General features: G+C 41.8%; 1 protein-coding gene across 7 annotated transcripts in view; it reads left to right on the top strand.

Annotated features, from left to right (window-relative positions):
* The window catches only part of plppr2a (phospholipid phosphatase related 2a), a 61878-nt gene extending 41664 nt beyond the window's left edge, over nt 1-20214 (top strand). For 4 of the 7 annotated variants that reach the window (XM_029123695.2, XM_029123694.2, XM_034295371.1 and 1 more), the window contains 5 exons: nt 8799-8919; nt 13115-13365; nt 14953-15129; nt 16614-16741; nt 17849-20214. In XM_029123695.2, coding sequence (XP_028979528.1) covers nt 8799-8919; nt 13115-13365; nt 14953-15129; nt 16614-16741; nt 17849-17957 — 786 coding nt within the window. In that variant the 3' untranslated portion in view covers nt 17958-20214. Of the gene's footprint in view, nt 1-8798; nt 8920-13114; nt 13366-14952; nt 15130-16613; nt 16758-17333 lie in introns of all 7 variants that reach the window. The other 3 variants (XM_029123697.2, XM_029123700.2, XM_029123699.2) reach the window with 2 other exon arrangements.
* The last annotated feature ends 3949 nt before the right edge of the window (nt 20215-24163 follow it).

The raw sequence follows: 24163 nt of genomic DNA, 5'->3' as shown, positions 1-24163 counted from the left end.
TATTGGGTTGAAATCTGGTGACTGTGGGGGCCATTTCAGTACAGTGAACTCATGTTCAAGAAACCAATTTGAAATGATTCGAGCTTTGTGACATGGTGCATTATCCTGCTGGAAGTAGCCATCAGAGGATGTGTACATGGTGGTCATAAAGGGATGGACATGGTCAGAAACAATGCTCAGGTAGGCCGTGGCATTTAAACGATGCCCAATTGGCACTAAGGGGCCTAAAGTGTGCCAAGAAAACATCCCCCACACCATTACACCACCACCACCAGCCTGCACAGTGGTAACAAGGCATGATGGATCCATGTTCTCATTCTGTTTATGCCAAATTCTGACTCTACCATCTGAATGTCTCAACCGAAATCGAGACTCATCAGACCAGGCAACATTCTTCCAGTCTTCAACTGTCCAATTTTGGTGAGCTCGTGCAAATTGTAGCCTCTTTTTCCTATTTGTAGTGGAGATGAGTGGTACCCGGTGGGGTCTTCTGCTGTTGTAGCCCATCCGCCTCAAGGTTGTGCGTGTTGTGGCTTCAAAAATGCTTTGCTGCATACCTCGGTTGTAACGAGTGGTTATTTCAGTCAAAGTTGCTCTTCTATCAGCTGGAATCAGTCTGCCCATTCTCCTCTGACCTCTAGCATCAACAAGGCATTTTCGTCCACAGGACCCCTAAATGCATTGAAGCAACTGCCATGTGATTGGTTGATTAGATAATTGCATTAATGAGAAATTGAACAGGTGTTCCTAATAATCCTTAAGGTGAGTGTATATATTTTTGCCATCAGACTACACACAATACCCTATAATTACAAAGTGAATTTTATTTTTTTTGGAATGTGTGCCAATTAATTGAAAATGAAAATCTGAAATATCTCATGTCCAAGTATTCAGACCCTTTTACATGGCACTCTAAATTGAGTTCAGATGCATCCTGTGTCCTTTTGTTGTTCTGAGGTGTCTCTAGAACTTGATTGAAGTCCATCTGTGGCAAATTCAATTCATTGGACATGATGTAGAAAGCCAGACTAGTGTCTATCTAAGGTCCCACTAAGGCCAGAGTTTTACCCCATTGATCTGTATTGAGACCTAAAGCTGGCAGTTCACCGATGCTCCCCATCCAGTCTGACAGACTTTGAGAGGATCTACAAGGAAGAATAGGAGAAACTGCCCTAATCTAGGTGTCTTAAACTGGTAGAGACATCAAAGTAAGAAGACTCAAAGATGTTGTCTCTGCCAAATGTGCTTCCACAGACACTGAAGAAAGTGTCTGAGTAACGTACGTGAGAATATTTATTATTTTCATTTAACATACGTTTTCACTTTGTCATTATGAGGTATTGTATAGATTCATAGTATAAAATAATAATATAGTCAAATAGAAATAATGTCCATAACATAACAAATGTGCAGAAATGATTGGGTTCTGAATACTGTCTGAAGGCACTACATATATCCAGTAATAATCGACAATCTTAAAGCCATTAAAGACTTTGCATTGGATGTCTGTGACCCAAACACATCTCTAGACAGCGAGAACCTTCCACAGTGATTCTCTTCCAAGCCTATACTGCACCTATTTTCAATTCCCCTTTGTTTCAGTGCATGTTTGCCTTCTGTGCATTATTCTCTTCAGTAAGTGAAACGCATGCTCAGTTGAATTCTAATCGGGTGATTGACTTTGTCAGTTAAAAATATTACACTTCTTGTCGCCTAAAAACTCCTTGTTTGCTTCAGCAGTAGTTTTGGGGTTGTGGTAGTCCTGCTGCAAGTTTAGGTGCCATCCAATGACTTATTTCAACTTATTTTTCAGATACGTTGGTAGGCCAGTTCCTTTTTCTCTCCACTGAGTGTTCCTGATCTGTTAGATAAATCTCAGTTTTTTCCTTCATTATGGTGAGCGTCTTTGTTCAACCGCTGTAGAGGTATTCTTTGGTCTGCCAGTTCATTTGAAATTTTTCACCTAACCAGCACTTCTTAATGCAACAGACAGTTTGCCCAATGTTTTCAATATGTCTTTATTATTTGTTGATGTGCTTAAATCTTTAAGACCAGCTTGACCTGCATTGAAACTCCCTTAGACACAAGCACCCGACTCCAAATCCAAAGGCTACTATGAAGACAACATTAACAGCTCTCTTGTACATGCACAAAAAATGCAAGCACACCTGCCTAATAAGAAACAGCTGTGAAACCAATTGTCCAAATATATTAAAATACCACATTGTATATATTAAAATACCACATTGTATAATTTTCAATCCAAAGTGAAGGAATACAGGGCCGAAACAACAAAACGTGAGTTGCTGTCCACATTCTTATAAACCGCACAGTATGAACAGTTGCCGGAACAGGGAGTGGACAACCAGGACGTGTCGGCCATTTTAAATGCAAGGTGAGGCGGTAAGGGAGAAATCAAACTGAAAAAACAACTACCGGGGTACCAGGGGTACTAGTACCTAGACTGAGTATTTCTTCTTACATTTTAAATGAGTTCTAGTTGTGGCCACAACCTGATTAGATTGCAAGTGTCATTAGCACATATTGTTTGCAATCTGCTGCAGCTCAATCCAATATTTGTTCTCAAGTTTATTGAGCAGAAGCTCAATGTTGTTTTGGCTCTACAAAGCTGTGTTTCTCATTCCATTTCATTATGAATAAATGTCAGATATTCTTGGGCCATCTGTCCAAATATCAGTTCTTAACATGTTGCCATTGTGCTCTAATGCTGCCTGCAGCTTGATATATTTTTTTTTTCTGCAACAGTGAAACAAACAGTGGTTAAACAAACAATTACATTGAGCTCATCACTCAATTGATCTTATGTTTTTGAGCCACGGCTCTAGGTTTTGGTTGTAAAGCTGTGACTATAATAATATTAAATAATAAATTATTTGTATTAATTCTTGCACCATTCGTCCATTCTCACTTTTTTTTTTCTCTAATGCTGTCTGGAGCTTGATCTATTTTCTTTGCTGTAGAACTCATTGCTCCAAGCAGTTCATACAAACAATTATATTAAACAAGACTCGAAAAATATAAAGAAATCAAGTTGACCAAGTTGGTAAATACATTTCTCAAAAATAATGTGTAGTTTGCAAACTGTATCACTATTGTCCCCCACCACGCTGTCAAAGAACATAAATCAAGAACACTATAGTAAATACTACAGTAATAACCATTTCTCTGTGAGGGAAAATCACTAACGTGAATATTATATATTGTAGTATTTCCCTATTATTATTACTAATTGTGAAGGATTTATGGTCTACAGAAGTGTAGTAAAACACACACACACAGATACACGCACGCACGCACACACACACACACACGCGTGCACACGCACGCACGCACACGCACGCACACACAGGGTCCAATTCATCCTACTTGTCAGAGCCGGTCTGTGATTCAGAGTCAGATGAGAGTGAAGGGCAGGACATGTACTCTCTCCTCTCTGCTCTGTCTCCATGCAAGGCGTGTTGGACTGATGTCACAGCCCAGGCACGTGATTGTGAAGATACTATTCTTAGTCTGTTGAGGAGCTACTGCCAGTCTGCCGAGGTTAGGTAAAATGAAATATTCTACATAATTCCAGTTGCATGCTGACTTTCCAATTCCCTTCAATGCTTCTCAATAAAGAACTGAGAAAAATAATGCAATCTTATGAATGGTATTGCCTGGAATTTAAATGGAACTGAGGCCAACTTTGCCGACAGATCTGATAGCACAGGGGTTAGGACACTTCCTGTCCTCGCTTCTGGTTTCAACATGACCTTAGTGACAGAACACAGGCTATTGTAGCTGATGGAATGGAATCTACATTTCTTGTAGTCCACAGAGGTGTTCGACATGGTTCAATGTTCGTCTTATATTGTTCACCCTATATATATGTATATATATATATATATTAATATATATTAATGAAATATGTAACTCTTTCATTGTTATGATGACTCCAGCTTAGATTTCCAGCTTTTACATAAATCACTTATGGGCCGTAGGTTGGTACTAAATTCAAATAAAACTAATACCTGCTATTTTCTATGTCACAGACGTTAGCTTCTGTCCACTTTTGATCCATGAACAGAGTCTTTAAACAAACAAGTCGGGGGAGAATCTTTCATGAGCATGAGTCCAAAATGTTGATATTCCGTAGTTCGTACATGTTCTCCAATGATTACAAAGTTAACACAGTCTTTTATACCAGGACACACAGGAGGGGGTCAGTGTTCATAGCCAGCCTTTACACAGACTATTATGAGAAAGGTTTATCCTACAAAACACCCTTGTATGGCATATTTCAACCTATGACCCAAGGGTCTATTCAGAGAGTCCTATGACAGTCACATACACAGTTCCTAGCAGGTGGTATGGATAGGGTGTTTGGGACCCATCAGTAATGAGACATCACATGTCCTACCTAGTGTCCTTTGTACAGAGATAGTTAGTACTCTCATACATTGTGTCTAGCTTAGTTCAATTACTTTTCATGCCCAATATCTACCACAGAACATAACTTTGGATGACCCTAAAATTACGAGCCTAAATGGTTCTTTTATAGAACGTGTTGCTTCATTCAAATACCTTGGGATTTGGTTAGATGAAAATGTCCTTTTAAACACAAGTTAGTGAGTTGGTGAAAAGGGGCAAGATTGGTTTCCTTTATTGGAATAAATCATGTCTGTCACATCAGCATAGAAAATATGTTGTGCAAGCAACTTTTATTACGGTACTAGATTATGGTGATATACTATATATGCAGGCCTCAGCTTCAGTACTCAAATATCTGAATGCAGTCTATCATTTGGCCTTGCATTTTATCACTGGTGCAAATTTTTGTACTCATCACTGTCTGTTATATGCTTCAGTTGGCTGGGAGTCTCTCACATCTAGAGGGCCAGGCACTGGTTGATGTTTTTATATAAGGCAGTCATGCACAAACGTCCTGACAATCTCACAGAGAAAATTAGTTCGAAGAATAGCAGTTTTCAAGACTGGACAGTGCTGGAGAGACCACAGGCCTGATCAGAACTGGTTTAAACATCTTCTGAACATTTTGCACCACACACATGGAATACCACAAAGACTTTAGTTTAATGTTTTAGTGCCTATAAGACATTTTATATAATCTTATGTATGATGTTTTCAATGTAAATGGTGATTGTTTCTCTTAATGTATGCTTTATTTCCATTTTGTATGTGTTTTCATTGTTGTAATACAGAGTTCAGCGGTAAAAGAGACATTGGCCTTGGGTTTCTCTGTACAAATAAAGATAAATAAATAAATGTTTCCCTGACTCCTTGAAAGAGCAATAAGATGTGAGCCTAGCAGTGTTGCGAGCGTGATGGAGCGTGATGGAGGTGGGTAATTTAAAAGACGTCAGTTGAAATAATGTGCAACATGATTCAGCATGAGGACAGAGTCCAGGCATATCTGTGAATTATTCATTTCTACAGTTAGCTCTCCCTCTTCATCTCCTCCCTTTCTTTCGGTGTCCATCTTTCCTTTCACTTTTTCCCTCTCCATATGAACATGCTTCTGTCTTCCTCTCTTTACTCATTGTATCTTCAACGTCTGTCCATTCACCTCAGCTCTAGAGGCAGGTCGCTATTAATTCTGGTGAATTGTTTGCAGAGGGAGGATTGTGTAGAATTGACTACGTGATATGCCTCTTAACAGGATCATGATCTCCTGCTTAACAGCTTTTAGTAGACTGGGATCTGTGTTCATTTTGGCACATTTTTTTTTAAATTTAGTCTAGGTTTAGTCATTTTGACTAAAATATCTGTTTTAGTCACATTTTTATCATTATAACAATGATTTAGTCTAGTTATTGACAAAATGATGAAACAGTGAGTCATTTTGATCAACAAAACACCCTTATGTTTTAGTCACATTCTTCTTAATCATTCAACATTATTGGTTGATTCTCTTCTCAAACTGGTGGAATAACTCATTAATCTGCAACAGATAAAGGGCAATAATTGATACAAAAAATGTACTGACTCTAAAACACTTGAAACAACTCAGATGCTATGCCTTAAATCACTTTTGACAGCATTGACTGGTAAACAGAAGGACATTTTTTTTAACTTGTGTGAATATAACAACATAAAGTAGCTAGCTAGCAACATCATTAATCTTTGTAGTGGGGCTATACCCTTTTATGCTGGATCACTTAAGCGGAGCTGGCCAACAAGAGCGAATGTTGCTTACTGAGTGAGTGACTTACTGACTGACTGACTAAGATGAACTTTACACTGCCAAAGCTGTTTCATTTCATGGCACAACAGCGTTTGTTTTTCTTAAATTGATACATTGATACAATAATTATCCATACAGGTGACGATAACTGACTTTTACGTCAATTGAAAAGACGAGAGAATCATGAAAATCCCTCCCCTTTTAATGCACAAGGCGTTGTGGTCTCAAAATTACCCCAAAAAGCATGCATGGGTGCGTACTTCAAAAATCTTCCAGAAAAAGTCACAATATAACCATAAGAGTTTTGTTTAAGGCCTACTATAACGTAGCTACTGAAGCTTGTAGCCAGCAAAGATTTTGTCTATCCTGAACAAATCCTAATGCATACAGTACTTAGTTCTGTTAGAGGTGAGTGTTGAAAACCAGCCACCCACATGGCAGTCTGCATCTCTAACCACTACGATATTTAACAATGGGTCGCTCAGTCAGTCAGGCATTCAGTAAGAGAGGTTCGCTCTTCTTGGCCGGCTCCGCTTAAGTGGTCCGGCAAAAACTCTGCTGAAACCCATTCATGCTTTTGATGGGGAAAAAAATCTTCCTAATAAATTATGGTAGTTATACATGACTTACGCCACAAAAATTTTGGGTCGTCTCTTATTTGTCAAACAAAACTATAAAAATATTTTTTGTTTAGTTATTGTCTTTTCTGAATTAATTTAGTTATTTCGTCAACTGCAACTAATAAATAGGTATTTAACAAATATTTATATCTATATTTTTATTACTGACCTGAGAAGTGCCCAATACTGCTCCTCCTCTGACACATGCTATCACACACAGATTTACATGTCGATCTGCTGTTGGTTGTAACCCTTGCCAGATTATATCACTTCTCTGTGATTGGCAGTTCATGGTGAACACTCTGGTGTGAAATGGTAACCATAATACCTCGGGTTGGTGAAACAGTGGAGGTGGTAACTTTAAACATTGTTTCAGTGTATTGCTGTTCATGCTCACTATTCATTGATTGCTAGAGGTGTTAAATATTTCTTCTCATGCACTGAATGCCAACTGCCTACAGCGTTCATCAGGCTCAAATCATCAACATAATGTGGTTTAGCAACATGTATGACCACTAAAAGGCTACCCCATTCAAAAGTAATATAGCTACAGATTCCCTTGTCATCTCCAGTAGTAGGGAGATTACACTGGTGAAAAAGACACTGGGTACTTCTTTAATGAGTTTCACTCATTGTTCACACCTCACTGTGTTGATCAGCTTGACTAACCACCCATTAGATATCAGGGATTAGATTCTGGGACATGACTCTGTATTGGTACTCTTACATAATCCATTCATTAAGACTTCAACTTAAGTTGAGTTTATGAGAATTCTCTCGGACTTTCTGAGATCTGCCCATTCATCAACCGTTCTCAAAAATAATGACAACCTTAAATGTGCCCAGACACTGTCACTATGTGACCTGGTGTGTCATAAGAATTCAGAATAGAGGTAGTTAGGAAACATCACCTAGTTTCAGTTTTTTCTAATACAGCCTATGCTATCAGGTGAGGTTGACTTCAATCATTCAATCAATAAGGCAGATGAAAAGATCTGCAGACACTCAATGGGACGCAACCCCTGTGCCCCAGCCAGTAGTTAAGATGGCCCACTACATCACTGGGACCAAACTCCCACTCATCCAGGAAGCAGTGGCTGACAAAGGCCAGCAGTATTATCAAAGAATGCACACATCCCAGCTACTCAACATTCATCTTCTTACGGTTGAATAGAATGGGTTTGTATCGGAGCATGAAATCCAACAACAACAGGCTTAGAGACAGATTTTATTTGCAAGCCATTACACTGCTACTTGAACTAAACTGACTGACAAACACACAGACACACACACATACACAAACTTCTTACCAAACTCGCACTTGGGAATTTTACAGATTTTCGAACCCCATGTCAGCCTTTATTGTGTTGTCCATTTATATTATTTGAATCAGCTGTAGTACTCACCATACCGAACTTTTAACAGGCTTTAGACTGAAGTCACTGAAATGTAAATGGTTTCCCAAATGTAGCCACCCTCCTATTCAATTACATGTTAATCTTACAGTGATGTATTGCAAATTCATGAGGAGATTGTATACTATTATAAATGTTTTCAATTAATAAGTAAAACCTAGGTAATAATACGTTTTCATAAAAAAGATTTTCAGCAGTTATACATTTTCAAGTAATTTGTTAATGGTCAATGGAATTTTCATTTCCTTTAAGCAGTAATCTCCCAGAACTACATGAACAGCTTGCCGGGTTAACATAAAGTGTGTGTTAAGATTGCGATAACTCAACTGTGTGGATGTGAACATGGGGATTATTAGACAGAGTTGAGGTTTTTGTGGAAGACTTCAAGTCTTTTCCCAGAACACGTGCGTGTACTACTGTCTTGAAATCTGTTATATATGGTAATTGAAATGCCCATTTATTGTTTTCAAGACTTGCTTTTCCAGTTCAGGGCCCTCAATTATGATCACTTGATCTTATTTCTTCTCGATCCATCCCTCTCTCTCTTTCTCCCTCCAGATCCTGGTGGGGGAGCTAGTAGCATTCTTTCTAAAGGCTGAGGGGACACAGGAGAAGACCATAGTAACGGCAGACTGCTGCTACTTCAATCCTCTCCTGCGGCGCATTGTCCGCTTTCTTGGTAACTACTAATGCCTCTGGATACAGGATACATCACATACTGTAGCTAATGCCTCTGGGTACAGGATACACCACATACTGTAGCTAATGCCTCTGGGTACAGGATACATCACATACTGTAGCTAATGCCTCTGGATACAGGATACACCACATACTGTAGCTAATGCCTCTGGATACAGGATACACCACATACTGTAGCAATGCCTCTGGGTACAGGATACACCACATACTGTAGCTAATGCCTCTGGGTACAGGATACGCCACATACTGTAGCTAATGCCTCTGGATACAGGATACACCACATACTGTAGCTAATGCCTCTGGATACAGGATACACCACATACTGTAGCTAATGCCTCTGGGTACAGGATACATCACATACTGTAGCTAATGCCTCTGGATACAGGATACACCACATACTGTAGCTAATGCCTCTGGGTACAGGATACATCACATACTGTAGCTAATGCCTCTGGATACAGGATACACCACATACTGTAGCTAATGCCTCTGGATACAGGATACACCACATACTGTAGCAATGCCTCTGGGTACAGGATACACCACATACTGTAGCTAATGCCTCTGGGTACAGGATACGCCACATACTGTAGCTAATGCCTCTGGATACAGGATACACCACATACTGTAGCTAATGCCTCTGGATACAGGATACACCACATACTGTAGCTAATGCCTCTGGATACAGGATACACCACATACTGTAGCTAATGCCTCTGGATACAGGATACACCACATACTGTAGCTAATGCCTCTGGATACAGGATACACCACATACTGTAGCTAATGCCTCTGGATACAGGATACACCACATACTGTAGCTAATGCCTCTGGATACAGGATACACCACATACTGTAGCTAATGCCTCTGGGTACAGGATACACCACATACTGTAGCTAATGCCTCTGGGTACAGGATACACCACATACTGTAGCTAATGCCTCTGGATACAGGATACATCACATACTGTAGCTAATGCCTCTGGGTACAGGATACATCACATACTGTAGCTAATGCCTCTGGATACAGGATACACCACATACTGTAGCTAATGCCTCTGGATACAGGATACACCACATACTGTAGCTAATGCCTCTGGGTACAGGATACACCACATACTGTAGCTAATGCCTCTGGATACAGGATACATCACATACTGTAGCTAATGCCTCTGGATACAGGATACATCACATACTGTAGCTAATGCCTCTGGATACAGGATACACCACATACTGTAGCTAATGCCTCTGGGTACAGGATACATCACATACTGTAGCTAATGCCTCTGGGTACAGGATACATCACATACTGTAGCTAATGCCTCTGGATACAGGATACACCACATACTGTAGCTAATGCCTCTGGATACAGGATACACCACATACTGTAGCTAATGCCTCTGGGTACAGGATACACCACATACTGTAGCTAATGCCTCTGGATACAGGATACATCACATACTGTAGCTAATGCCTCTGGATACAGGATACATCACATACTGTAGCTAATGCCTCTGGATACAGGATACATCACATACTGTAGCTAATGCCTCTGGATACAGGATACACCACATACTGTAGCTAATGCCTCTGGGTACAGGATACACCACATACTGTAGCTAATGCCTCTGGATACAGGATACATCACATACTGTAGCTAATGCCTCTGGATACAGGATACACCACATACTGTAGCTAATGCCTCTGGATACAGGATACGCCACATACTGTAGCAATGCCTCTGGATACAGGATACACCACATACTGTAGCAATGCCTCTGGATACAGGATACGCCACATACTGTAGCAATGCATGGTCATGGCAGCCGAGTTTGATTGTACATGAATGAGACAAGCAGGAGATTGTCAAACTCGTGCATTGTGCTTGTCAAGCTCAAAAACTTCAAGTTCAAGAGGAGGGTTATGTGTAAATAATGTAATTTTGAGTATGGGGTCACATTGATTAAACTGAAATAAAATAGTGAAACCGATTAAGATAAAATCAAAGTTAGACAACTCTTCCACATTTTGGATCAACACCCCAACCTCAAGGAAACTTCTATATGTTAATCTGTCTAACAAGATTACACTGGGGTTTGAGTAATAACTTTGGCTTATGACTAAAACCTTGATACCCTGGGGGAGCGCCTGATCTAGGGGGAATACACGCATACAGATGCAAAAATCCCTCAAAGGCATAACAGGAGAAAAAACAGGTGGAGTGAAATTGTAACTGGTTGTGCCAAGGAGACAGTCTTCCAATGTAATGACTGTATGTGCCGGCACAAGGCATCTAACCACCTTTGGTTCACAGACACAAACAGGGGAGCCAAAAGGGGGAACCTCAAGACCATTAACAACCTCTGGCAAAAGAGGCCAGCTGGGGTAAGGTTACCATGGAAACACCAGCTGCATCCAAAAGGGGTACACCTCTGAGGCCTTCTACAGAGATTCACACAATAGACCCGGGGCCCAAGTCAGATCTCAAGGTTGCCAGCTCCTCCCTGCCCCAAATCCAGCATGAAAAAATGGCATCGTCAGGACTTAGCAGCTCCCAAATTCCCAGAGGACAGCCAGGAAGCACAAACCATCACTGGAATGTGGATTGCCCGAGTAGAGTGGCTGCGCACGGTTCAGTAACTGTAGTCACACAGGCTGGGATGGGCAAGGGAGGGAAAAAGCTATCCAGAGGCCAAAACACACCAGGCAGAACTCATGGGCAGTGCAGAAGCTGCATAAGCAAGGCAGGCATATCCAGAGTTAAACATGCTCAGCTCATGGGAACAAAGGAAAACATCAACCTTGGAATAACAGCTAACTGCGACAACACTCGTCGCGACGCAGCCCAGAGTGGACAGTTCAGTTGCCGCTAGTAACAGGTTGCAGAGGATCGCCTATCTATCAAATTTATGTAATCAATCAAATGTATTTATAAAGCTCTTTTTACAACAGCAGTTGTCACAAAGTGCTTTACAGAGACACCCGGCCTTAAACCCCAAGGAGCAAACAACAGTAGTGTTGAATTTCAGTGGCTAGGAAAAACTCCCTAAGAAGGTCGAATTTTAGGAAGAAACCTAGAGAGGACCCAGGCTCAGAGGGGTGACCAGTCCTCTTCTGGCTGTGCGATATTAAGAGTCCAATTGGAATAATAAATACATTTCTCTGGGCTAAATCCAGAGGCTATTTGATTTTAGACTAGGTCAGAAGTATGACCAGGTGGACAAGGACAGGGACAGCAACAGGCCCCCCAAACCAGATAATCCGCAGGTGTGGACCAGGACCTCATCTCCTCCTAAAATGTAAAACTGGAGGAGACTAAGAAAAATTTGTAGTACATCCCTCATATCCCCCAGCACAATAATATAGCAGAGTAACACCTTGGAACTGAGACGGGGGGTCCGGTGACACTGTGGCCCTACCCGGGGGAGGCCCCGGACAGGGCCCAACAGGCAGGAAATCAATCCACCCACATTGCCAGGCATCAACCAAAGGGACACCCACCAACCGCAACCCCCCTGAATGAGGGCCGAGTATTTCCAGCAGAGTACAGCCCAATTGCACAAGTGCGCAACAGAGAGTCAACAACAAGCCAGTGACTCTTCCCCCGAAAGGCATTGGAGGGAGGGCATCCCAGTGGCGACGAGAGCCCACCTGGCAAGACAGCAAGGGTGGACAGTATCAAGCCTACTGGTCACATTCACGCCCCCCGGGCCAGGCTACACCTAATTATGAACCGTGCTGTAGAGATGAGTCTTTGGTAGAGACTTGAAAGTTTGCACTGAGTTTGCATTTCTAACCTTAATTGGCAGATCATTCCACAGGAGTAGAGCTCTATATTGTCAAAAAAGGCAAGAAAAGTGCAAGCTATGTAATTAAAGCCTTGGGGATGGGTCTCCTGGCTGGCTTGAAACTTGTCTGGCCTTAAAATCATGAAAGAGTTTCTGTTTAGGTTCATGCACATGCTCCCCCTAGAGGTGTGGTACAGAATGACACCGAAATGGGAACAGACAGATGTGCATATTCATCCCTTTTCTTACATCTGATAGTAGTGACTTGCAGTAAGCTGAGGAGAACAAAGTAACTCCTGGGTTGCTATCACTGTCCTCTCCTTACTCTCTCTCTCTCTCTCTCTTTCTCTCTCTCTCTCTCTCTCTCTCTCTCTTTCTCTCTCTCAGGGGTGTTCACCTTTGGCCTGTTCACCACTACCATATTTGCAAATGCGGGTCAGGTCGTGACAGGGAACCAGACGCCTCACTTCCTGTCAGCCTGCAGGCCAAACTACACTGCCCTCGGGTGCACGTCCACCATGCAGTACATCACGCAGCCCCGCGCATGCACTGGAAACCCCTTGGTCGTGGCTTCTGCACGCAAATCCTTCCCCTCTAAGGATGCAGCCCTCAGTGTCTACTCAGCGGTCTACACTGTGGTAGGTTTAATACTGGGGAAGAGGGGTTAACAGTATACCAGTCTATTGTATAGGTGAAAGCCATTTTTTAATACTACTATGTTACGCTATGTTAAGGTGACCAGATTTCTGAGGTAAAATCCAGTGACACATTTCCTTCTAAGTGTCTGATTCGAATTTAACAACATCTGGGAGACAATCTTGTTGCTAACTGTTATGTCATGCAATGCAAACCTTTGTTGCCATGGGCATGGTTTTTATGCAGTGGTTATAATGCATCACTAATAAAATGATATTAACCTGACCATAAAACGTCCTTAGTGGAAGCGGGATAGTTTGGTACCGGTATATTATGTATCCACCACAATTATTGTGCAAAATCGTGGTAAAGCAGTAAAAAATGAATTGTCATCAAGAAATTACTATTTTATTCAAAAACACAATGTGGATGCTCTTTGTCAGCTCGTCCCATTAGTTTCTAATTTAGTTCAGGGGACTGTGATGGCCATTGAAGAAGCTTGAATTTGTAGTTAGTGAATTTTCGTGAAGATCAGGAGGCATGCTTTGGATCGTTGTCATGCTGGAAGATCCAACCACAGGTTTTGGCCTATTGGTAGAGGCAGAAAAGTCTTGTTTCCCATGGTTTTTGGAAGTAACGCAGCTCCACAACATTACAGATCCTCCGCCAAACATCACAGTGGAGATTGGGTTATTTTCTGAATGAACATTAAGCCCATTCTGGTGGTTTTTTTTGTTGCAAAAGACCTACATTTTAGTCTCATCAGGCCATAGAAACCTGGTTCCAATCAAAGTTCCAATGACATTTAGAAAACTCCATGCGCTTGGTATGGTGACAGCTGAGGCGTTCTTCTGGCAACCCTTCCATATATAACTTGTTGGTGTTGAGGTGTCTAATCCTCACTATGTGTGGTGACAACATGCACATGCTTCTTCTTCAAGGCAGGTTCATTACAGCCCCAGTTGTTTTGGATTTCTCAATTATTGCCCTAATTGCGGAGATGGGAATTTATAGCCATTTCCTGATTTGTGTTCAACAATCTTTTTTCTCCTTTAATTTGTGTGTTCTTTGGCCTTTCCCATGTGGATGGTTGACTAAGGACGTTTGGCCTGTATGCCGCCTCATATTTATACCCCAGTGAAACAGGATGACTACTAATGAGTTCCAAAAGACTGAAAAACTTCAATCCTAATATGAATATACATAAATTACATTTTGTCCACATGATTTTCTAGGGGTCCCAGTAATTGTAGCATGCATGTTTGTTAATAAAATATATTGCTATTTTTAAGGTTAGGTTCAATGGATTTTATGAGTTTAAGATCAAGCTGATAAAAAACAATGACATTTTGACTTAAGGTAACAATGATTCTGGAGGGGACTGTACATTTATTTATTGTTACAGGTAATCCTATTATTAACATATCAGCTGGGATTTAACTTCTGAGTTTATTTATTTTCTTTCCGAAGGCTAAAACCAGGGATATTTCCCGGGCACAGCTCTACCCAGAAACAGACCAACAAAATCTGTGTCTTTCCTTGAAATATGGGGAGGACGTTATGCTATATTATGCTATGTTGTGTTCCAGATGTATGTGACGCTTGTGTTCCGGACAAAAGGCACGCGACTGACTAAACCTACGGTCAGCTTGACCCTCCTGTGTCTGGCTATGCTGGTGGGCGTAGTAAGGGTGGCAGAGTACCGAAACCACTGGGCTGACGTTCTGGCTGGCTTCTTCACCGGAGGAGCCATCGCGGTGTTTCTGGTGAGGTTGTGAGATGGATGGTGTGAGGCGTAGTTGATGGAACGGTGGGTGCTGAGTGTGGACAGGGATCGACCGCAATTGTTTTGCGCTGAAACCGATTGTGGATGATTTGGGTGGCCAATGGTGGATATTTACCGCCGATACTGTCATGAAGTCTAAAAATGTGGATGCCTAAGAATAAAAATTAAGGACAATAACACAACATTTTCTATAAATGAAGTATTATTTTTTATTTTTTTTACTGTGAAAATAAACTGGGCATTTCAGCTTCCAAACACAGTTAAGGTAAATGCATCATCTAATATTTCATTAGTGTGCATGTGTCTTTTACTAAGAATCCAAGAAGCAAATTGGTCCTGTCAAGTATAGGCCTTTTTGTGACCATTCCAGCTTGTCATTCCTAAAAGAATCTATAATGCCAAATGTATTTCCATTCTCCGTGTCCAGATGACATGACACTGCTATAACTCTGCGCGCTTAGGGAATGTGTCTGTCAGAGAGGCGCGCGTGACTACGGCCGAGGGGCACATGTTACTTACTGGCATGCTTCGTCTGTTATGGACATTTTGAACTAAGGTGCATTTGAGAAATGTCTGTCTTTCCATTGGCTGGTTTGTAAATCTTTACTTTGATTGTGACACACATGTCTGTATAATATCAGAGGATTATTAGGTATTTGGGCCATGACTTCCTGCCTAGACAAAGAAGGGTGTCAGTCCTTTCTGTTCCTTAGGAATGTAGGAGATGGGGATCTGGTGTTTAGGGTCATTATTGACTGGTATCAGCAGATTATAGGGTTCTCTATCTGTTGTTTGTCCAGATGCTGGGAGGCTTCTCCTACAGTTGAAAAGGTTACCCATGTGGGGGAGGATAGCTTGCCCCTTTAGGTAAACACAACAGTAAACATGGCAGGAAGGATAAGGTGGGGGGACAGCCCACCCTTTGGGTAAGACCTGACACAAGACAGATGGGCAACAACTTACCACACCCCTTTTCTATGTAATATATACTGTTGAGTGACAGTCAGAGACTCCTCGGACGATTATGTTTGTAAGCGTTTGACGCGTCTCTCTTATTTGCAAATAATATTAAAATGGTTAACTTGTGCCTAGAGAATTTCGTCTCTTTACTTCCTTATTTAAGAGTGTCGATCGTTGGAATTACCGTCACATGACTCTCACTCAGCCATTTTCAGCACCCCCTGATCAAATCATCCTCCCTCGGCCATAATGAGAGAAAAGATCATGTTTGGGGGTTCTTCTATTCTTTTATTCAGAAGAAAATGTTGCAGTGATTAACTATATAGTGGGTTCATAAGCAGAGGGACGGTTAATCCTGGAACTCCCCCATGGAATGGCGGAATGTCAAGCTTATTTCAAACATTTGGCGTTCATTTCAGACCTGTAATTGCTTTCTTTTTTTCCATTCCTTCGTCTGTATCTCTCTCCTTTTTCTCTTTCTCGCTCGCTTACGCATTTCCCCAGGTGACGTGTGTGATCAACAACTTCCAGCAGGTGCTGCCCCCTCCCCTTCCCCCGCGGCCACAACGCCCTGAGTCGGTCCTGGGCATGCCCATGGTGGCTCTGCCCTGTGTGGAGAGTCCACTAGAAAAGTTAAGTGGCACTCAGGTAAGGGGTGGAGGTGGGTGAGTGGCAGGGCTTTACATATTGGGGGATGGGGGGGGCATGAACCCCTTCTCTTCCCCTTTTGTCTAACGCCCTATCCCGACAATAGATGTCCCCTCACAACGCATGCCAAAGCCTCAAGACCACCCCCTAACCCCAAACGCCCCCCCAACCTCCACCAAAACCCGAATGCGACGCAAACCTTGGAGTGAAATGTGTGAACCTCTTGGAAAGCATATTTTTTTGAGAGGGAGTAGTTTGCAGTAGTCGTTTTTCTCAACATTCTTTCATTGTCCCTCAGAGGTTTAAGTGCCTTTTAACTTTTTGAAAGGAACAAAGAGCTGCGCTCTTTAAGATCTGAAGAGAGCACATGAGCACTGTGGACTCTTTGGATCAGGAGAGCAGAAGGCACTAGCTAAAGGCAACCTGTTGGAAGTGACATATGAGGGAGTAGCTTTGTTTCTCCTCATGTCTGTCACCTTCACTAACCCTCACCTGTCCTCCTCTCTCCCCTGTCTCCCATCTCGCTCTTTTCCCTTCTCCCTCACGCGATCTCCATCCATCTGTCTCTGTCACCAGCATCCTGCACTCTCCTCCTCTTGCCCTCCTTATAACCCTTATATTCACCACCCATTCTGACCTCTCCTCCTCTTGCTCTCCTCATAACCCTTATATTCACCTCCCATTCTGACCTCTCCTCCTCTTGCCCTCCTTATAACCCTTATATTCACCTCCCATTCTGACCTCTCCTCCTCTTGCCCTCCTTATAACCCTTATATTCACCTCCCATCCTGACCTCTCCTTCTCTTGCCCTCCTTATAACCCTTATATTCACCTCCCATTCTGACCTCTCCTCCTCTTGCTCTCCTCATAACCCTTATATTCACCTCCCATTCTGACCTCTCCTCCTCTTGCTCTCCTCATAACCCTTATATTTACCTCCCATTCTGACCTCTCCTCATTTGTTTCTTCTATCTTTATCTGTTTTCATCTCTTTTCACCCCGTTTTTCTATCTCTTTCACCCCCCCCCCCTTCTTTTCTCGGCTCTCTTCTGTCCCTCTCTCTCCTTCTCACTCCTCTCTTTCCCCTGCAGACTCAGAGGGGATCTCCTTTTACCGAGATCACATGACCATCAGCCCTATCGGTTCCCCGCCACCCCAGATGTCCTCATACCGTCTCGCTCCATTTCCAGCGAAGTCTAGATCGGCCACACGAACACGAACACTCACACGAACACTCACATGAACACTCACACGAACACTCACACGAACACTCACACCGCTGCTCTTCCCACCCTGCCTGCCACTCCTCTGCCCTCTACAGGTCCTACTCAACACAGGTCTAGACCACCAACACACACACACACACACACACACACACTCACACACACTCACACATACACATACACAAGACAGGCAGCGTACTAGGACCCCTGCCAAACCCCCTTCCCTCGCACAGGTCTAACTCCCTGGGGAATCGAGAGGTGAGCCCTAAAAAATGAGGCTCACAAAGACTTAACAGCCATCCAGCATCACCTTCAGAACGGTGTCAGGTGCAGGTCTGCTTCTTGTTTTTGTTGTATGGACTTCGTTGTGCAAAGTATGAAGCTCACTGATGTCACAATGTGATTTCTAATCTTGTACTGCTTGTGAACAGTCCGAATTTCATGGACGTGCATTCATTTAAGGGCAGTGTTCGTTTGTTTTGTCAACTGCCTGTTGGAGTTTTCCTCTTGGGCAGTGCAGCCAGTCATCCTGAAACACTTCAGTCCTTGGTATCCTTGTGTACTTCAAAGATGAATACGAACAACTGCTCCATGAGCTCTCTCTGCGGGCACCAGAGCTTATTTTAAGTTTTCTAGAACAAGGCAATCGTTTTGGACCAACTAACTGCACCAGTTTCACACACAATGCTTTGTGTGATACAGAACTGATGCATGAATCGCTTTCTGTAGCAAATTTGGTACTTAGTTACTGTACATTCAAAATACTGGATACACAACATAGACACACACACACAAAGATAAGGAGCATGGTAGGACTACACACAAGCATTACCTGTCTGGCGGTCTCCAACCCGGCATGACTCAGCTGAAAGGATTTTGATTGTATCGCTGAGAAGCATTAAAACCAACAGGATGGAAATGCAGACACGGTTTATGGCTCTCCCTTCCATCTGTTGCAGCTGCAAAAAGTCGGAATGAAACAGATCAGATTTGCTTAGACACGTGGAGACATTTCCAGGTGTATCCCAAGTGACAGGACATGAGCTTTGTAAAACATGTCATATTTTCTTTTGCACTCAACGAATTGGAACAGGGAACCTTGGTTACCAAAGCATTTTCATTGTGATGTTGCCAAAAGACTTGTTTACACACACATCACTTTGAGATGGAATGGAGTTATGGAACACCAAACTGGGACAAAAAAAAGCAAGATCACGTGCTGTACAGAGACAGTATCTCCAATGGACTGTCCCGATTCATTTGATTCTTTAATTTATTCATCTATTTATTTATTGATGTGTATTTAGTGTTGTTGCTGCTGAGAACCGATTTGATGATCTTGATTTGCACATCCCTCTCACATCTCCCCATCTTTTTCTACTGCTGCTCTTGGTTTCATTTCTCTCTTTATGTTGTATCTTTCTTGACTGTACTGTCACTCGGCTGTGCAATGTTTCCCTCTGCTGGACAACACACACACAAAAACACATGCTGATGAACAAACCCAGATACGCTCCCATTCGATGTGCATGTAGCTCCACATCCACATCCACCCGAGCTAACACAAAATCAGACATACCTCTCCTAATCTTCAGCCTATGCCTCCCCTCTTTTCCACTTTCTTACACTGAAAATTATTTGTATAGTTTTGTAAATAGTTCTTTTTTGTAATAAGAACGTGATTTTTACACAGACCACCAAACTCCTTGCACATGATGTTGTTGTGGAGAGACAGGACACTGAATCAGATCAAATACATACTGTACAGGAATGTATGCTATGGTCTGGGGTCCGCACTAAATCAAGCCTGGAACATGTCCCCTATGGTAACATTGGTATCCTGTCATGGTTTTGTTTTTCTTGAATATTTCACCTTCCAGCTCCAACCCATGCTGTTGACCCCGCAGTCCGTAAATTAGGGAAAGGCACTATGGTGTCAGCCTTGATGAGTTTTGTTGGTCCAGTGCCACGACTGTAGAATCAGGAAAGGAGAAAAGAAGAGTGATTATTTAAATAGGGTTTCAAAATGTGTGTGTTTCTATTTCATGGGCCAAATGATCGGATGAAAGAGTTAAAAAAATGAACAATGCAGTAACATGTGAATAAAAAAGAAGCACCATTTTCTTTTGAGGTGTTCTGAGTTTTAACACTTAACTTCATCTTGATACAATGTACCCTCTGTTTTGTAAAGATTTGTCTGATCAGAATAATAAATGGATATTGCAGTAAATGGATTGCTGAGTGTCAGCTCTTTGTTTTAATGAGGACCGGTGACATTCTGTTTTACTGTTGTTGATTTTATTCAATGACGAATCACAATGCTGTAAGACCAGACCCAGGTTGTGGATGATCCAGTAGAAATGTGCTACAGCATAATTTTTTATTTTCTCTATTGGACAGATTATGCACTTTTAGCCCATATGATAACAATTCAGTAATAGTTTTCACCTCAGCTCAAGTGGACTCATGTCTCATCATAGACTGTTCAGTACAGAGCGCTTGTAAGCCTACTGTCTGTATAGTTACAATGCTGTGTGTGATCCAGGATTACGTGTGCATTTGGGGACTGAATTCCACCCAAAGACAGTAAAACCTGAAAAGTCGGTCAGGTTTCCAATAGGGAAAATGCTTACAATTGGGCACTGTGTTAAAATTGGGTTTAGGATTAGGTTTAGGTTCATATTTGCATCACCTTAAGATTAGTAATACTGGACTATCTCTCTCTGTGTGTGTGTGTGTGTGTGTGTGTGTGTGTGTGTGTGTGTATGTGTGTTTGTGTGTGTGAGAGAGAAAGAGAGCAGTGATAGCAAACTGAGTTGAGTTGACTAAATCCATTAACAAGTTTGTGTATAAAACTGGGATCTAATGGATCCTTTTCAGAACCAAAGACAGTTGTGAAAGTTATCCTCAGAGAAAGCGATCACATCCCCTCTCTGAGGTTCTGGCAGGTGGAACACACTTGTGTTACTTTGTGCTAGCTCTGTTAATAAGCATTTTTGACAAGGCAGAGCGTGGCGGCAAGCCGAGATCACTTGACAACAACCACAAGGGGAATAAGAGAGAGAGACCAAACTAAACGTAAACAGCTCTATTATACAGCAGTAAGTGTTACCAACTCACATTACAAACCCACACAGCGCGGAAAAGATAAGAATAGACATCTAAACATAAGCCCATAAATAATGAGCGCCTCTTACAAAAGCAGCTGAGAGCTCTCCATGCAGAATCATACCAGTGCTAGCTAGCAAAGTGGATTCATTTATCTCTGGGAACTACCAAGAAAACACAGAACTCATGAACACATACCAAATGTAGGTGCATATATCACAGGTGTCACTGTGGAATCATTTTCAGAGTGGCCAAAGTTGTGGGTAGCAAGGAGAGAGCCCTGGCAAGAGATGACAATCAGATGAAAAGCGTGGTTGTGTTTTATGCCACACAAGATAAATGTAATGACATAAATGCCCACAGAGATTAATAAACTACTTAAATGTGTATGTAATAGTCTAATTATAACAAAACAGTAAACACGCCTGATTAATACATTTTGTAAAACAATTGGGGGGAAAAAAGACTTGAAAATGAACTGCACATTTGGAAGTTCAATAAATAATTGTTGTGCAGAGTGCTACTGGTCAGGCTCATAAACCACGAGCAGGGGAACACCGGGGAGACGTTGACTCACCACCAGAGGGGGCTAATGTCCCGTCAGCATCCCTACATCCTTTGTCTGAAGACCTAAGAAAAATATAAAAAGTGGGTATGTACTGCCTCTTGGTGGTGGGAGATACACAATACATCATTTTTTGAGTCAGTTTAGAGCTGTAACAAGCAAACATAAAAAAAGCCCTTATTTCTTCAGTGATGTTGTCAATTACTCCCAGCAGTGGTCTGCCTAGTGAAAAGACAAACTGCCTAGTGAAAAGACAACAAGAGAAATACTTACAGAAAAGGGAAACACAGTATTCTGCCTGCACATTCATAGCAAATGTCCCCTCAAATAAAATGTGGGTACATTTGGAATATATCTACTTTAGGTAACAATAGCCAGCGGCAGGTTTACCAAATATTTATGTACCTCTATTGCACCTTTTGTGTAGGATGTAATGCATAATACAGTGAATGAAACAAATAATTGTCTTGAATTGGGCCTTCTGTGCTATTCATTCAGTTTCTAAGAATGTAATCCTTTCCAAGAGGCAATATAACCAGGACTTGGCTTTATTGATGATGTACTTGGATTATGCAGGGAGAGTAAAAGGCCACAAGATGGCAATGTATATTTTGTAAATATGCACCACTTGGAGACTTCTGACTGACTGCGCCACAGCGTGGTTTAACGGTTGCTCTGTTGCCAACTGGAAGGCCCGGCAACGGGTGGTGGAAACCGCCCAGCACATCACTGGTGCCCAGCTCCCGGCCATCGTAGACCTCCAGTGCAAGCGGTGTCTGCGCAGGGAGCGCAGGATCATCAGGGACCCTTCATGCCCATGCCACATACTGTTTGCCCTCCTCCCATCAGGCAGGTGGTACAGGTCTCGTCTTACTCCCACCAGCAGGCTCAGGAACAGTTCCTTCCCAGCTACTGTAACACTGCTAACTCCTAAACTCTGTGACCCAGAGAACTCTGTGACCCATCCCCGCCTCTCAGGGACCTTGTTGCACTACTCCCTTTGTACTACTCTGACCCTGCCTTGCAAAGGCAAAGTCAGATTACGGAGGTTTTCAGGTGTTAGAGGTACATGACCACCACGGGAACCTCACTGCTGCTATCCCTGCATTTCAGCTGCACACGCACCTTACACATTCAGTTTGTCACTTTACACATCTAGAATTGCCATCATGCTTGCATTTTTACAGTTGTTACATTCGCATGTCTACCTCGGGGACCTCATTGCTGCCATCTCAGCATCCCAGTTGCACATGCTACCTTACTCCTTCAATTTGCCTCAATTGCACATCTAGAATGCCATTTAAATTTGCCATTTGTACCCGTACAACTATTATCCTACTTGTAACATCCACTATACTTAATACTTAAATGTTCTACCCTCCTCTATTTGCCTTAATTGCACATTTAGTATTGCCATTTGCACTGTATTTGCCTTCATTGCACATCTATACATTTCACTTGTAATGTATACTGTACTTAATACTTGTAAAGATACTGCCCTCATCTATTTGTACTTCTGATTAGATGCTAACTGCATTTCGTTGTACTGTACTTGTACTTGTTCAATGACAATAAGGTTGATTCTAATCTAATCAATTATAAAATGTTTCCACCAGTTTGTTGAATTTAGAGAGGCAAAGGTATGCCTGTAAGCACTTATCACATGTGTGTTTGCTCTGGGTGTCATTCCATTACCACCGATTTGAACATGTTAACATATTCCAATGATAATATCACTGGCTCTTAGGTTTTCAGAATTTTATAGAATTGGAGATTTGTGTTGAAATCACTAAACATTCTATATTTGCTCATCGTTCCTTTAGAAAAATCTACAAGCTCTGTCTGGTTTGTTGTTTATCATTGCTTAGGCAGCAGTTGTTAAGTATTGTCATAGATTCTCAATCTAATAAACTGTAAACTGTATAAAGCCCTCACATTCAGTGTTGCCTTAGTAAGCAACTTCAGTGTGGATTTAGCCTTGTATTTTAGGTTATACATGTAGTTCTGCTGAAAGGAAAATGTGTCTTTCAGTGTTAGAAAGCGGACCCAACATTACATTTGCATTTTATGGTTATTTCAGGTATTCCTTTGTTATTGTGTCTGTGCTTATCTCTTTTGCATCTTTTTCTAAGAACAATCTCCCTAGTCCTTCACGAAGACAAACATACCCATAAACTGATGCAACCCATGCTTTAAAAAATGGAATGACTGGGTGTATTCATACATTATCTGAAGACTAATTATTTTCTTTGCAATCTGTGCCTTACTTTGCAAGGCAGTGGAAAATCTCCTGTGAGAAAATAATATGTGCCTGATATTCCCCTTACAGAAGAAATGTATGTGCGCTAGTGGGGTCTAATCATTATGCTGTCCTCATATACAGTACAACCACAGACATTTTAATAATTGGTGAATGTAATCTAGATTGGCTAACACAGATCTCTGACAAAATGAAGGATTTTTTCTTTGATTTCAATCTGAACTGGGCTGATAACAAAGTGCACATAGCC

Source organism: Esox lucius, chromosome 11 (genome assembly GCF_011004845.1).
Source record: "Esox lucius isolate fEsoLuc1 chromosome 11, fEsoLuc1.pri, whole genome shotgun sequence".
NCBI lineage: Eukaryota > Metazoa > Chordata > Actinopteri > Esociformes > Esocidae > Esox > Esox lucius.
This window is presented reverse-complemented; position numbering and strand designations above follow the sequence as displayed.